Source organism: Oculina patagonica, chromosome 3 (genome assembly GCF_052425735.1).
Source record: "Oculina patagonica isolate OP01 chromosome 3, crgOcupat, whole genome shotgun sequence".
In the NCBI taxonomy this organism is placed as follows: domain Eukaryota; kingdom Metazoa; phylum Cnidaria; class Anthozoa; order Scleractinia; family Oculinidae; genus Oculina; species Oculina patagonica.
Genome location: NC_135760.1, coordinates 12,585,944 through 12,601,449, shown reverse-complemented (window position 1 = coordinate 12,601,449; position 15,506 = coordinate 12,585,944). Strand labels below are relative to the sequence as shown.

Here is a 15,506-nt window from a genome sequence, read left to right as displayed (position 1 = left end):
GATAATGTTTCTTAACAAAGGTCGCAACTAACGCGCTGGTTTATCAAACTGTAGATTAGGAGTATTTATTGTAAAAGGCTTATTATGTAAAAATACAGGCACGCTTTACTGTTCTTAAAATTTTTTTTCGTTTATTGCTGTAGTTAGTTCACAGTCCTCTTCGGGTTTTCTGATCGGTGCACTCCCACGATGATATTAAGCGTTGACCTTTTCTGTTAATAAACGACACACAATGCAGGCAGAAGAGATGACGTTTTTTTCTGAACTTGCAGCAAACGAGCAAATTATTAGTGATCCAACAGGCAATATAAATGGAACAGAAATAAGGCCCCTTTTAGCTGGCGACATTGCCTATCCACTAACGAACTGGCTAGTGAAACTTTACCCGGACAGAGGACGCCTGACTCAGGAGCAGAGAAAGTTAAACCTAAAGTTCGGTGAGCTACGATCTGTAGCATTTGGCATGTTGAAAGTACGCTGGAGAATTGCGTTGAAAAAGGTTGAACAAAAAACGAGCATCCTAAAATAGACTATGATTGCTACGTGAGTTTTGCAGTATTAAAAGGGGTGACAACGATAACAACGATTCAATAACAGAAGATAAACGATTAGATAAAGACAATTATTTTGATGCTAAATCTTAAAAATGTCAACTGTGGCGTTTGTTTGTTCCATTTGCCTGCTGCGTCATGGAACATTTCAGCCGATCGTTCAAATCTTGCGTTGTGCTGTTCCATACTTTTTTCCCACATTTCAATAAAAGAACTCTGCCAGTCTGGAGTCGTACTTTTCTGCCTTTCTTTTCTCAGGCGGTTCTGATTCATCGAGAGAAACATTTACACTTTCGATTTGCGAACCCTCGTTTACACTCGGCTCTGAGGTATAAAGGTAGAACTCGTTGCCATTTTAATAATCGGCCATAGGAATCGGCCATTTTAGAGGGATCGATGATGTGGCGGTGTCCCATCACCTCAACAAAGACGTCGAAATAGGGAAGCCTTCTTTAATTTTCTGAATTCCATCTTCTCCAGTCGAGCGAGATCGCTGCTTGAACTGCTTGAACTCGTACTCTAGATTCTTCACCTGCTGTAGCATTCTCTGGCTTTCTGGACAACTTTCTTTATACAAAGAATAGATATCGTTCCAGATTTTGATTTTTTTCTCTTTGTGAAACTCCCCACAGCTTACTGAATTTGGGGGCCCACGCTTCAAGAAGTTCGTGCGTTTCTTTCTCAGTCCTATCAGCAGCCTTAACGCGAGGTTTTTTCGTTTTGTGTTTGCCGTAGCAAGTACTTCGACATCACTTGCAACTGAAGACTGAGGCGATGGCAGCGATGGCGTGCTTCTTGCCAGTAGAATTAGTGATTGCAAGCGAATTGGATCATGTGCAGGCTCTGGACCTGCTGGCAGGCTTCGCAGTTCAGCTGGATTATAAAATGTGGCGCTTTTCAATGGAAATGGCCAATATTGGCCGCCGTTCATTGGCTGATCTGAATTTGCTCCTCTTGCAAACCGTCGATTTAAGTTATCGCGAAAGGAACAAAATGCGTGATTTGTGATTGTATGAATTTTCTTTTTACAAAAAGAAATGAGCGTGTCATACAAGTCTTGCGTGTTCTGATAACGCATTTGATTGACATTCCGCGATTTCCTGAAATTGTTTTGATAGCGCGTAAGATATATTCGCCGTGATTCACTGAGCCTGAGGCGAATAATTGTTTTGAAAGTGCACTTCGGTTCTTTTGAACACGATACGTTGCCACGGCTACAAAGTAGGCTACTTTTTAACTGTTTTCTAAAAGTTGAAATTAGACCTGTTCACATCTGAAGTAATTTTTACTAAGCTAGAGTATTAACCCAACTACTTTTAAGGAATTTTTTCAAAAAATTAACAAATAAAAGAGGCTGACAAATGCGGTGTTGAATGACTGTTCAACAAAAGTTGATATACGATACAAGGTCAAACGGTGTCTTGTCAGTTGTTTACATCGAATGTAAGAATTTCTGTCTACCTAATCATGATAGAACTCGTCAAATATAAGTTATCTCTTTCGTTTATACTTTGCATTAGTTCTTTCTAACTGCCAGAGAGTAGTTTGCTTTCATGTGCTTTGTGTTCTACGCGGCGATAACTTGATTTCTGTTCGAAAAGTAGCCGGGCAGTGGCTTTGCCATAAACATTGGGTAGCAGTGTAGCGTTTCAAGAAAAGAATAGCTTAGTGTAGTGTGTCAAACTTATACAGATGCGATTACGCATCGTCCTTTTACCGTGGTAAAAGGGCTCTTTACTTCGGGAAACTCACAAATCGTGTGTGACCGACATTTCTCAAGGTAAATTTACCGCGGTGTTTTTCCCTGGATACATAAAAAAGAACAAAAGAATTGCCCATGAAAGTTACCATGGATACTATCCATGAAGTTACCGAGGTAAAGAGGTAGGTTTTTCAAGTACCCCAAGATAAAATTACCGAATGCGAGGCAAACTCAAAGATAAGCAAATAAAATAAACAGAGAAATTTATAATTAAATATATGATGGCGTGAGGTTAAGATTTCCGGAGGTCAACTAAAAAAAATTGATTGATAAACTCTTATCAGTGGAGTGCCCGGAAACATGCACGCTAACTTTCATTTTTCGGTATTCACGCTTATTATTACCATTTAGGACTGTAGAACATTTTAAATTCTCACCAATCAAACAAACTAAATGTAAAACCAATGGAATGAATTTAAGTTTGGTGACAAACTAATGAACAGCTCGAACAGGATCGGAGATGACATTTCTTTTACATATTATCTCCCGAAATTATCGGAAAGGTATGGCCATAATGGAAAACCTTCAATTCTTGATCTTATTGCCTTGCTGTGTGTTCAGATTACATGCCCAAGATAATAAAATAATTGAAGAATTTTCTTTCGCCAGCTTTTCTTTTTTTTCAGTAAAGCGTTGCGTGAGACGGCTAAATGAAGGTCCCGCTCCTTGTATTCTTGGGTTTTTAAGAGGTGACTACCAACAGCGCTCTCTGTACTGAGACCCTCCCATCCTTTCGTACAGAAAAGGGAAGTCGCTAAAGGATATACTCGTTAGAGCAAAACTTTGAAAGTCTACAATACAAATCTCGACCAATGGGCGTCGTGTTTGGCCTGTCTCTGTTAATTGCCCTCATACGCTCAAATGACTACGGTTACACCCTGCTTTAGAGCTGGAGGTCCAGTATTGCACAGCTTCCAAAAATACCAAATAAACCAGAGACAACTGTTTGCCTGTATCCAATGTTATTTTATTATCTTGGGCATGTAATGAACACACAGCAAGGCAATGAAGATCATTGAAGATTTTTCATTATAGCCATACCTTTCCGATAATTTCGGGAGATAATATGTAAAAGAAATGCCATCTCCTGTTCATTAGTTTGCCACCAAACGTAAATTCATTCCGTTGGTTTTACATTTAGTTTGTTTGATTGGTGAGAATTTAAAATGTTCTACAGTCCTAAATGGTAATAATAAGCGTGAATACCAAAAAATGAAAGTTAGCGTGCATGTTTCCGGGCACTCCACTGATAAGAGTTTATCAATCAATTCTTTTATACCCATACCACGTTTGCGTGACAGTACAGAGAGCGCAGTTGGTAGTCATCTCTTAAAAAGCCAAGAATACAAGGAGCCGGACGTCATTTGGCCCGGCGTGTCACGCAACGCTTTATTGAAAAAGAGAAAAACTGGCGAAAGAAAATTCTGTCTTCATTTCATTAGTTATTTCTATATTCTTATTTTTTTAAATTTATTTTTATATTTTTTTAAGTTACCCTCGACCCTCGACATGTTACCCTCGACTCTCGACATTTTACGCTCGACTCTCGACCCTCGACAATTAGCTACACTCCTTTGCGTGTTCAAGGCAGCAAAAACGTGGTCTTTCTTAAAATGTGGAAAGCTAAATGGCTTGCTGATTTATAAGTATAAGCTCTTTTTGGAAATTTGGCGTTTTAATGAACACAACACAAGTCAAGGAAGATCTATAGTGCATTTTCTTATATGTATTTCGATTTATAAACGGAGTCTTCGCTTTCTAATTCTTCGGTGTCTGAAACACTGACATAACAAAGCAGTAGAGGACTGTTGAGACAGCATGAATAATAAATGCGAGATGATGCTAGCAAGCACCCTCGAATTATCCACTTTCGCATTTCGCGCCGAAAACAGTATGAAAGATTGACCTTGGTAAAGTGTTAAGTGTGTGACCGCAAACACCTCGGTAACGTACCTGGGGGAATGTATGTGTAAAACGTTCGTTACAAACATACCGGCATTTCTATTTTCAGCGTTTTCGTCACAAAAAACATGTATGAAATACAGTAGAACTGTATGCGGCCATCCTCGGGGAATTGCAACTGGCCGCTTAATAGGGGTTGGCCGCTTATTAGCATAAGACATTATAAAAAGGTTACGTTTCTTCAATACAATATAGCATGAAAAGGAATAACGGAATCACATGAAGACGACAATAAACCTGTGTTTGAAGGATTTTATCAGCCGTCACTCTCATTTTTGTTGAAAACAAAACCAAACATCGTAAATTACATTCTTACTGGCCGCTAAATAGGGGCAAAAGCAATAGAAAAACGCTCATCGGGACGGCAAAAAGGTGGCCGCGGCCGCTTAATAGGATTGGCCGCTTAAGAGGGGTTTTATTAACAGTATTTTACTGACAGTAGTTTCGGGACTTTAGTAACTGGCCGCTAAACAGGAGGTGGCCGCTTAATGGGTGGCCGCTTAATAGGGGTTCGACAGTACTCTATTTTCTAATATTGTTCTTTGATCGTTAAAAGCGGGCAATGAATCGCAAAAGAAATCGAAAACAGCGCAAAACGGTCGGCGCAAGGTGACGTAGAGAGCAGAGGTGTAGTCTCCTAGTGAATGTTGTGTAACCCTCACTTCATGGTTGTTGTTAGTGGTCAATAGATGCTCACCAAACAGTTTCCGTCTTATTTCAAGTGCACCCTTATTAAACTCGATAGCAGAGTTGTAGTCTCCAACTGGATGTTGTGTAGCCCCCACTGAAAGATAACTGTCAGCAGTCTCTATATGTTTTTCACCAAACAGTTTCCGTCTGATATGCTTCTTGGGCTCAAGAACGGAGATGTAGTCGCCTAGTGAATGTTGTGTAACCCCTGCCCCAAACAGCCTCAGTCTGATGTCGAGTACACGCTTCTCTGACTTAAAAGCTTCTGAGCAGTCCCCTGTCCTGTGTTGAATGGCGGCTTGATCTAAATAGATGTCTGGAAAAACCGAATAGCGAATAGTCGCGAATAGTACGAATACTCCCGAATAGTCGCGAATAGTATGTGATAAGTCGTGAATAATGGCCAATAGAAGCGAATAGTAGTTGGATATATAGTGACGAATAGTAACAAATAATGACAAATAGTTTCAAATACTAACGAAGAGTTGCGAATAGTGACGAATAGTCCTGAATAGCGACGAATACCATATTATATCAAAACAGTAAAAAATTTTAAATGTTTGAAACTGCAGCTATTTATCCTGGAAAATACATTTCCGTCTTGTTTTCGACTAGCACCCTTCATCTGATTATTGTTATCTTCAATTTGTAAATCGGCCAAAACCTCTTTAGTACAGTCACCAAAGTTTCCGTTTGCCGAGACTCCTTGAACCAGATCTTTGTATATGTCTAGTAGTTTCTTAGTCTTTGACCACTGTGCTATAAAACACTGACAAAATCGCAAAATTTAATACACTTTTGCCTTAATTTTTTTTTGCAATCGCGCAAATTAATACTCGCGAAATTTAATTAAGTACGCGCAAAATTAGTAAGAATAAGGTAATTTGGAATGCCCCTTCTTTATAATCCTCTGCACCCTTAGCGAATTGAAACTGTGAAGTTGCCTTTAAGACGAAACAGAACTACCTGGTAGAAAACTAGCCTTTGAGCCTGAGAACTTTACAAAAAAAAAGAAACAAGACCTCAATACATCAAAAAGAATTATAAACGAACAATCACTATATGAATTTATAGAACGAAAACAAGCTTAGCACCAAAACGAGGCTATACCTCGTGGTTTAACATAGACTACGAGCAGTCCCTATTTTTTCGCAGAGTCCGTCGAGCTTGAAGCAAATTTTTTTTTCGAAGAGTTCGTCGAGCTTATAGCGAAAAAAAATTACGCGCGGGGGGAGGAGGCGGGGCGAGGCGAGAAGCGAAAGTTTAAATCGCAAATTACACATATTGAAAAGAGAGTGACACGAGACAGCCCAAAGGGCCTTTGATTTAAGCTCCAGAGGGTTCGTTCACATTTAGGGTAATAATTATGCGGGAAAGTAATACTTTTTTGGTGCTGCTTCCGGAATCGAATGAGTATCAGTCGCACAGGTAGATATATAACATAAAACTCTTGTTGGCTTTTATTCAGGGAAAATACAGTCACTACCGTTCATTTTGATGCTGTGTGCTTCTATCAGCCTAGGTACTTGTGTAACTTTGTAATGGTTTCCCTCACGGCTCCGTCTGTGGCTTTAAAATAATAAGTTTCGTGGCATCGAAACCCTCAGCTTGCTCTGCAATACAGCTTCCCTCATGTCTTGGTCATGTCGGTTTGCTTCCTTGTTTCCTTTAATTTAATTTACTTTTCAAGCGGTTCTCGTGGTGATTTGCAATGAGTTTTCGCGCATCAATCAGAAGTTCCTGATATATATAGACTTGTTATAAAAGGAAGGAAATCACTTTACTTTCTTTTTATGAACATCACTTGGACTTAAAGAAAATTGATAACAAGGGGACAAGAAGGGGGGAAACTCCAGTTGTAGCCTTCTAATGACTGAAAATGACTCCAATTTACACACGATTTTAGCTTCCTACCCGAAAGTACGTTCATGCCTTGCGAGCCGCTCTGCAAGCTCACACGTGATTCGATGAATCGAATGCCGATCAATCCGTGAATTTGATGATCGAGGCGCAATTTTAATGTCCTTATTAGCTAGTAATAATATTAATTAGCTAGTGCTTTTCATTTTCTTGAGTAGTTTGATGAAGTGGCTTTTCTTCTTCTTCGTCAATAAGGGGGCAAAATCTACCGAAGAATAATGTGCCAGCCACGTTCAATAAGTGGAGGCAGAAGTTTAAAGTTTAAAAGAATTGCTGGAAAGTCTTTTTTATGACCTCGATCTGAAGAACTTTCTCCAGGCTATCTCTGAAGAGTGTAAGGAACAACTAAAAGGCACCTAAGACCATTAAACCCAGAACGTCTTCTTATTGTCTTATGCCGTATTTACACTTAGTGCCCGAGCACTGGTTCCTGAGCACTGGCAAAACGTCGTGTTCAGACATAAAAAACAAAGTACCCGGGCACTGTTAAGTGCTCGAGTACAAGGTCTCGACCTTGTTCTCGGATGTTTGAATTATGGCATGGTATGTTTACATAAGTGCAAAGCGAGAATCCTACTCGGTCACCGTTCCCAGGCACCAAGTGTGAACACACCCTAATTATACATAAGAAGGAGGATGTTGAATGGGTTACAACTGCAAACGAGATTGGTTACAAATGGCTATGAAAAGAAAACTTGTCCTAGTTTGTCAGCTTTTGATACTCCTGGCTGATGTTGTTAGAAATGACAGTTCTACCTCACACAACGTTATTCGTTACCTACCTTCTTTGGGGCGCCAAATGGTGCATTCATACATGGCTCAGTAAAGCCTACGAGTTTTGCAGAAGTTTGTAAAGCGGGGCAAATGTTTGTTTATTTTAGTCGTCGAGTGATAACATTACTAACTTACAGTCAAGCAGCCGGTTGTTCCCGGTTCTCAGATTGTGATGGAACTGGCGAAAAAATTGCGTTAAGTGTACCAAAGAAAACAAGAGAAAGTACCACGGATTCTTGTCCCTGCCGATTTATTTTGCAAATTCCACCCCAGAATTGGTTAATTTCAACCAGAAAATGTTTTAGTCATGTACGGCAGCCAAACTGAATAGTAAAGGTTGGAAATGGTACCAGTGGATCTGTTGATATCATACTGTATAAACAGCCTCGTTTTTGTGGTGAGTCAAATCACAATAAGTTTATCCAAGAAAAAGATGTTTAATTCTTTTCTGGCGTTTTTATTTCAATCAAAAATGATCGATCAATGAAATATACAAATCGTCTTTCAAAAACTAGTTTCAGTATACATCGTAAATTTAAAAGGCTAGGTTACTTAGACATGAGACCTGGTACAGACGCGGTAACGGCATTTGATTGGCTGGAGTATCAAGCCTACTTACAATCGTGTTATTTTATGCTGACACTCCGGACATCGGAAATGGCGACTATAGGAAATAAGTAACTATTTCCTTAGGCTTTCCTTGGCTTCTCCACCTTATGTAACTGCGTGGCTGTCTGAGTTTGCTCTTCCGCCGGGCTGATATCTTGAGGAATAAGAGACTGGGACGCACTTCCGGCTACGTTCTTCTGAATTTGACCTTGACCTTGATTCTCCCCCTGGAGTTGGCCTGCTGTGGTTCCTATTACCTTTCCGCCGCCGACTAGACTACTCACTAACGAGGCAATAGCCTTAGGAGGTAAGGAAGCCGCCGCCTGTGCGACAGATTCAGCAAGCTTTCCGGGGGTGGCTTTTGCTTGGAGTTGTTGCTCTTGCTGTTGCTGCTTCTGCTGCTGTTGCTGCTTTTGCTGCTGTTGTTGCTGGGAAGGCGCATCTTTAGCTGTTGGCGCATTGCCTTCCACCTTTGACGCCGCTGGGGCCTGGGGCAATTGCTGGGCGGGACCTGGTGCTGGTTTTGAGCTACTCTCAGACTTACTCACTCCTTTGTCTCCGCTAGCAGCAGCAGGCTTCTTCACATCGCCTGCAACTGGCGCAATACCTTCACTATTAGCTTTATCTGCTTGACTTCCTTTGCTTGGTGGTTTTCTCTGCAAGGGCTCGCTATTTTGTTGTTTAAGTTCGTCGTTAAACTCAGAAGCAACTCTATTTTCTTGGGGAAATTTCGGCCCCTGGAATTCCATCTCCTCCTCACTTTCCATATTCTGATAACCCGGCATACTTGGACGTTTTACCATCATCTTGTCGTAATTTGGCATGTCCGTATTTTCGCCATTCATGTTGTTCATTTCGACAGACCGGAAGTTGCTGTAGTCGGAATCATGGATGGTGTATTCTGGCCACGAGTTTGCATCATTCAAGTAAGCATTGGGATCGTAGCCCGCGGGGCCACCCTGTGAAGGTTCAGCGGATGTCTCCTTTGGAGCATGAGCAGCACTGTTACTGCTGATCTTAGCTTTGAGAGCGGCATTAGCTCCTGGCGGCATTCCATTTGGTAAAGCAGCGCCATTGGCTCCTGGTGGCATTCCATTGGGTAAAGCAGCCATGTTAGAAATCTTTAGCGCTGAGTCATCATCAATCCCTTGGTCTGCCAGCAGAGCTCAAAAGAGGAAATAAAATACATGCATTAGATTTATGACGTGTAGCATGCTTCAATTTGGTGGCTGCGAGAGCACGAGGTCGGAGGTTCCATCGAGTAAATTTGTTAAACAAGCCAACTCGGATAAAATTCAATCCTTGTTTAATTTACTGAGATTGCTTTCTTTTTCTTGTATTTTCCTCGGCTACGTTTACGGCGTAGAAATCCGAGGACAAAAATATTTACAAAAATCCTTCGACTTAAAATTATCAAAATAGGACGTGTACCTTATTTTATTGCATGTCATTCGTTTAATGTAGCTGAACGCACTGAACTGCGTCCACTGGTTCACTTGACCCTTATACAGTTAACGCCCTGAGCGAGAACTCTCCATTCTACAGCTATTACCAGATGTTTAAAGATTTTTGCTACTTCTGCTGTTACGCATATCGATTCACCGCGCTAACCGAAATTGACGGCGGCTTTGGGAATGTAATGTATCATTAGCGGCAGCTTGGCACGCGTGTCTGTTCTGTGACAAAATAATGCTGGCAATATCAATCAGAACTACTTAAAGTTGTCGAGTTCTGTTTTGTAATTTTTTTACCTGTCTCGGCTGCCATTTCGTTGTTGATGTACTGCTTGTTATAGTTCTGAAGATGGTTGAGTTCTTCTGCCTCACTGGGTTGTAAACTCTCTGGATTTTGCATTGCTGTGAAATGATAACGGTGATGATGATAAGGTTCGATTGTGAGACTCATATTAAACTTTTGGTATAGTTTCAAATTGCTGCAAATTTAAGCTATTTACGAAAAACGTAGTTGAAATGTGCATTAAATTTAGGAATGGGAAGGAAGCCCGTAAAATCGCAAAGAAAAATAGCAGAAACGTCTTTTAATTACCGCCTTGTTCTTTCGTAAGTCAAACGTTTAGTGTTCCACAGGTATGTTAATTTCTTACCCGCAACTTGGTCGCTTGAGGGATGCACGGCGTTTTTCTTCTGCCCTGTAAGGGTTTTCTGATGGGCAGCTTATGGGATGAAACAAAGAGATGGAATATAGTTTAAAATAACAGCAGTTTCATATAATATAACAATTTCAAGCACAGAGATAAAGACAATTTACAAAGAACACTGGAGGTCACCAACCTTTATGTTGTTCGTTATTCTGCCATAGCTTCTTAAGTAACTTCGTTTTGGTCTTCTTGGAATTCGCGCCTTCGACAAAAAAGAGTGAGTTACTAGAAAGTCAACAAAACAGCTTCTAGTCTGTAAAGTCTGTTCTTGTTTCAGGTTGAGTGACCCGAGACTTACAAACGCATATAATACATTTTCTATGTCGGCTAAATTGCAATAATTACTGAGTCGATGTATCTAATAGTGTAATAATAAAATAACACTGATTCGTTGACAGTAATCAGTGTCTCAAGCGACAGCATTTAATGTTCTCCGTTGGCACCTATTTGTAGTCACCATTTCTCTGTCACCATTCAAGACTGAAGCAGCTAATTTTAACGACGACGTTAATATTCCTTTTTGATTCGTCAGTAACTTGAGATAAGATGAAAAGCTTTTCCAATGTTTAGCCAACAGCGTAAATGGCCTATTAACGACGAAAACACCCACAACTTGTATTCATATGGAATCCAGGGTACCGGGAACACAAGAACCACCTCTTTTCTCCTGACAAGCTAGAACAACGGCAAAAGATTTCTTGTGATGTTTAAACGCATGGCCGATGGAATACTTACATCTCAGGCAAAGAATCGTTGCTAATAACAGCACTAAAACAAATTTCCAGCCCGTTCGCATCTTTCTTTTTCGAGAAAAGAAAGAAAAAAGGAAATGTTTACAAAGGCGCGAACAGCCGGAATCACTTATTGATGCCCATAACAAACAAAGCTGAACAAAAATGATATAATGAAAACACTACCTGACCGTATTAAAAATTTATCAATGGAGTCCAGTTTCACGCTTGGTTTGCTGTTTTCTTTTTGTTTAAGTGCTTACTGACATGGTCATTGTAAACCATGTCGCCACCAGCTCTCCAGGTTATTAGGTTAAAATGCTCCGCCACTCTGCAAACTGGATCTAGAATAACACGCGCGATTACACGCGCTAGAGACCACACGCGTGTTGAAGCGCGACTCGCGAGATCGAAGAGAAATAACTCGTTTTAATACTGTTTCCTACTTAAAGCTAAAAGCTTTAATTGCCATTGTTCCTTTACAAAAAGCCGCTAGTGGGGCTACCCTTCCAGGTTTTATGAGTTTTTTTTTTAAATAATTAGCCAAACTTCTTTTTACAAGAAAGAAAGTTTTAGGTATTTTACAAGTTTACGTTATCAAGATAGCAATGCGTTGCTTACATGTAATTGCTGTCTTTATCAAGGTCTGATGTGATTGAAAGACGGTTTAGTTTACATTTGGGAGTCAAATTAAACTCGCACCCAGTTCTCCTTTTGCCGCAAGGAAGAAGTTTCAAAAAGTCTTGGGCACAACAGATTGATTGATTGATCGGTTAATTGATTGACTGATAGTTTCTCTTGTATGTTTTTTACTGATATTGTTTTGTCAGTGAAATTTGAAAACAAAGAATAAACAGTTGAATAGAGCGAGGCATCACAATTAGATGTCTATTTTCTAACAGCGGTGTCGGATCTAACTATTAAACGCCTCGATTAACTTTTTAATCCTAGATAATAAGCTTTGGACATGTTAACAGAAATATGCTTTGTGGAGCAAGTTGTTGTCTAAGCAACCGTTGCATGCACTTGGGTGAGGCCCTGACAGGAGGGGGGAGGGGATCCCGTGTCGCTTGTCTAAATTTAAAAATTCCCCGTGTCGCTTTTTTTTATCGCACTTCACGTCGCTGTCAGTAGTAGAATTGAAGGAAAATTGCTTGTCACTGTCGGAATTTATGTTTTCCCAAAAGGGTCTTTGCTTGTCGTGATTTTATTCAGTGTGCTGTCGCTAGTTTATGAGCCATGTCGTTTGTCGGAATTTACTCTGGCAGGGCCTCTTGGGTCAGTTTGTCCCCTCTTTCCTTTTAATACTTCTAATATTCACCAATATTAACATCACGAAAAAATGTCATGGCGATCTCGGAAGCCCCAAATATTACCACCACGTGAAGAGACAGTACCATCTTAATACCTGAACAACATGATTAAAGTTTCCAAAGAGTCAATGAGGCCCTGTTAGGAGGGGGGGGGGGGGGGTCAGTTATCCCTTATCCCTTTAATTCGAAGCACAGTTATCCCTTATCCCGAAAAGAATCTTTGGTGGAGTTATCACCGTACAGAAAAGTGAAATCGTATTTCTAATGATTATCAAGAGTGAAAAGACGTTTTCAGCTAAGACGGCCGTTATTACATCCCTTGCAGGCCATTCCCTAAGATAACTAGAAATATTTACGGTATTTGAAAGTAAAAGAAAAGATGTCGATGTCGTGGTTAACCTTAGCTGAGGAACGTGAAAAAAAGATGAACCATCAACGCTTCTTTGCGATCTGCCAGTGTCGATGAGATTTTTTTTTTTGGGGGGGGGGGGTGGGGGAATTGGGAGAGGGGGGTGGAATGATGGTTAACAAAGAAAAAAGGTGACGGCCTATAAAGGAAACATTGACCACTTCTGTACGAGGCAGCTCGAAATCAAGAAATTCAATGTGGTCTTTCACGCCAGGCATAGCCGGGACAAAAACGGTGTTCTTGGGTTCAAAGTGTTGCTTAAACTGTCTCGTTACGACCGATAACCGATCAAGGGTGTAAAAAAATTTAAGCAAAAGTGTAAAAAAGACAAGTTGAGTGTGCTAAAAACAGAGCCCGGAAGTCACAGAGCTTGTTTTTAATTATCCCTTAAACTAATCCTGTTATCCCTTATTGCGTTCGACGAAGGAGAACGCATACTAATCGCGTCGTTTGCCCAACGTCAGTCCCGCGGGTTCTATGGTTCAGTCCCGCGGGTAGCGATCGCCTGATGCCATAACCGTTTGAGACTTTTTGGACTGCTACAAGTGACCTCGACCTCATGCAGAGGGCCTCAATCTCATGCATATCAAAATGGCATCGAATTTGCATTTTTTGTGTAAACAAAATTAATGCGTGGAACGTGTAGTACCCGAAGTTAAAATAATACCGAAAATGTCATGGGAAGCATATCATCCAGGGAAGTAGAGTTAAGTCAGCCATCGAACTCGAAAAAAGTGGAAATCGAGTGAGTCATTTCGTGTGTCGTTTTGAAGTTAAGTACGTCCGCGCGAAAATCTTCCCACATTGACTTTTTTGTAAAACTTTCACCGCTGTGAAATTATGAGTTAGCCATGTCAGAAATGTAATACAATTGGGGGTTACCGGCTATTTAAAAGCTGCAAGCGAAGTGAACGCAACGGCGACCATCAGCGCGCGCTTAATTATTACGACATGAATTACGTGCGCAGTAAGGATGCGCATAGACAACGTAGTTGTCCATGTTCTTCGATGTGCTTGTGTTCGCGTCTTTGGAGGTCAATCGTGTAAAGTGGGCGAATAAAAGGCACACAAAATTGTCTCGAACGCACTCCGCTAATCCATGATTATAACTAGTCCCTTAACTATTTTTCCCGTTATCCTTTATCCCTAAAATTATTTTTCCTGTTATCCCTTATCCCAAAAACCCCTAACAGGGCTGATGGCACGGTTTTCAACAACCGGGGCCTGAGTTCAGACACGACCGTGACCCGCTGACAGGTGTCGCAGTGATCTTGGCATCCCCCAATTTTAGGCACCCCCGTACCAAGATCCCTAACAGCGTCCAATACAGCAGACTGGGGCAAGTGAAGCAAACCAAAATTCCACTCAAAGACCATTTTGCTTTATCACAAAGCTTTGTTCGTAAATTTAATCGTTCTTAGCAAACAATATTAGCGTCTTTGCAGATATTGGCAAAGGAAAACAAACCGTTTGTCGGTTTGATTCAAGTCCGCGCAATTATTCTTAAAGCCGAATCACGCGCCGGAATCCCTTATACTAACACGCACATGGTGCTTATCGATAAACTTTTCAAGGCAGGTTAATATTTCAAACATAAACGATTGTAAGAGATTCCAATTTGCTCGGTGGATGAAAATTTCACATGCGAAAATGCTTGATCAAGAAACCGACAAAGGACTGTCACGCAATAGAAACTCGATATGAATGCAATCACCAGGCTGTGAAAATTGACCTCTCGAGTCTGTCAAAGATTTTAATAACCTTAGACCAAAGATTTTTTTATTTTTTTATTAAATGCTCATTTATTCCATGTGAACTAATCCCTTTTATTTGTATCGTTATTAACAATATAGTTAAGTGACAAATAAAACAGGTATGTGTAAACAAAGAAGACGTAGTTTATTGGGATAACGTAATGACCTTTACTCCTGCACATAGTGATTATAGGTATTTGATCATCGTCCCAAGAGTACAACGAACAGCCAAGGCACAAAGATGAATAAAGAAAATCTCGAACGTTGAAAACGTGGTAAGGACAAGACATATCAAAACGTCAGGCGAGAGAGATATATTGGGGATCAGGGGATACCGAAATCCCTAGTGATATTGGATATGGGTATCCCGTCCTACTACAATGTCTCTGATGAGTATGATGAAGAGAGAATTTACCAAGAGAAATGAAAAGTAGGTTAAATAGACGAAAAGCGTTCAAACGGTAAAAAAAAAAAGGTAAGGAGAGAGAATTTGGGGGGATACCTAAATCCCTAGTGATATGGGTATCCCCTTCCAATATGTCAGTTATCGATACCCTTTTGTAGAAAATCGAACGCCGTAAACTAAACTAAGGTACAGACAAAAAATGTAGGGTAGACAAATAAAAAATTCTCACAAAGAACGAACTACTATACCTTTAATGAAAAGAGAATTACCTATACTTTACATGTAACTGAACAAGTAAGCACAGTAAATCGTTCCTAGTGATATAGGTATTCCCTCCTTGAGTATTCTGAGGTACAGATTCGACCATGTTACATAGACTATAGCTAGCAACAAGCATTCAAACCAGGAATATTAAATATTAAAGGTTAGCCGGTATAAGGGATTTCGGCGCGTGGTTCGGTGTTAAC

The 15,506-nt window shown here is 40.4% G+C and overlaps 1 protein-coding gene across 1 annotated transcript; it reads right to left on the bottom strand.

Annotated features, from left to right (window-relative positions):
* Positions 1-8,076: 8,076 nt before the first annotated feature.
* Positions 8,077-11,296, bottom strand: LOC144646648 (uncharacterized). Its single transcript, XM_078506305.1, has 5 exons — positions 11,162-11,296; positions 10,560-10,628; positions 10,373-10,441; positions 10,020-10,124; positions 8,077-9,433 (listed from the first exon to the last, which is right to left on the bottom strand). The coding sequence occupies exons 1-5, from the start codon at positions 11,220-11,222 to the stop codon at positions 8,349-8,351; spliced, it is 1,389 nt and encodes a 462-aa protein (XP_078362431.1). The 5' UTR covers positions 11,223-11,296; the 3' UTR covers positions 8,077-8,348.
* Positions 11,297-15,506: the final 4,210 nt, after the last annotated feature.

Bases quoted from the DNA above. Each gene is read 5' to 3' on its own strand.
- LOC144646648 (XM_078506305.1), bottom strand. From the start codon at position 11,222: ATGCGAACGGGCTGGAAATTTGTTTTAGTGCTGTTATTAGCAACGATT. The intron at 10,629-11,161 runs GTAAGTATTCCA...TTTTTGTCGAAG, and splicing joins AACGATTCTTTGCCTGAGAT to GCGCGAATTCCAAGAAGACC. The intron at 10,125-10,372 runs GTAAGAAATTAA...ATCATTTCACAG, and splicing joins CTCAAGCGACCAAGTTGCGG to CAATGCAAAATCCAGAGAGT.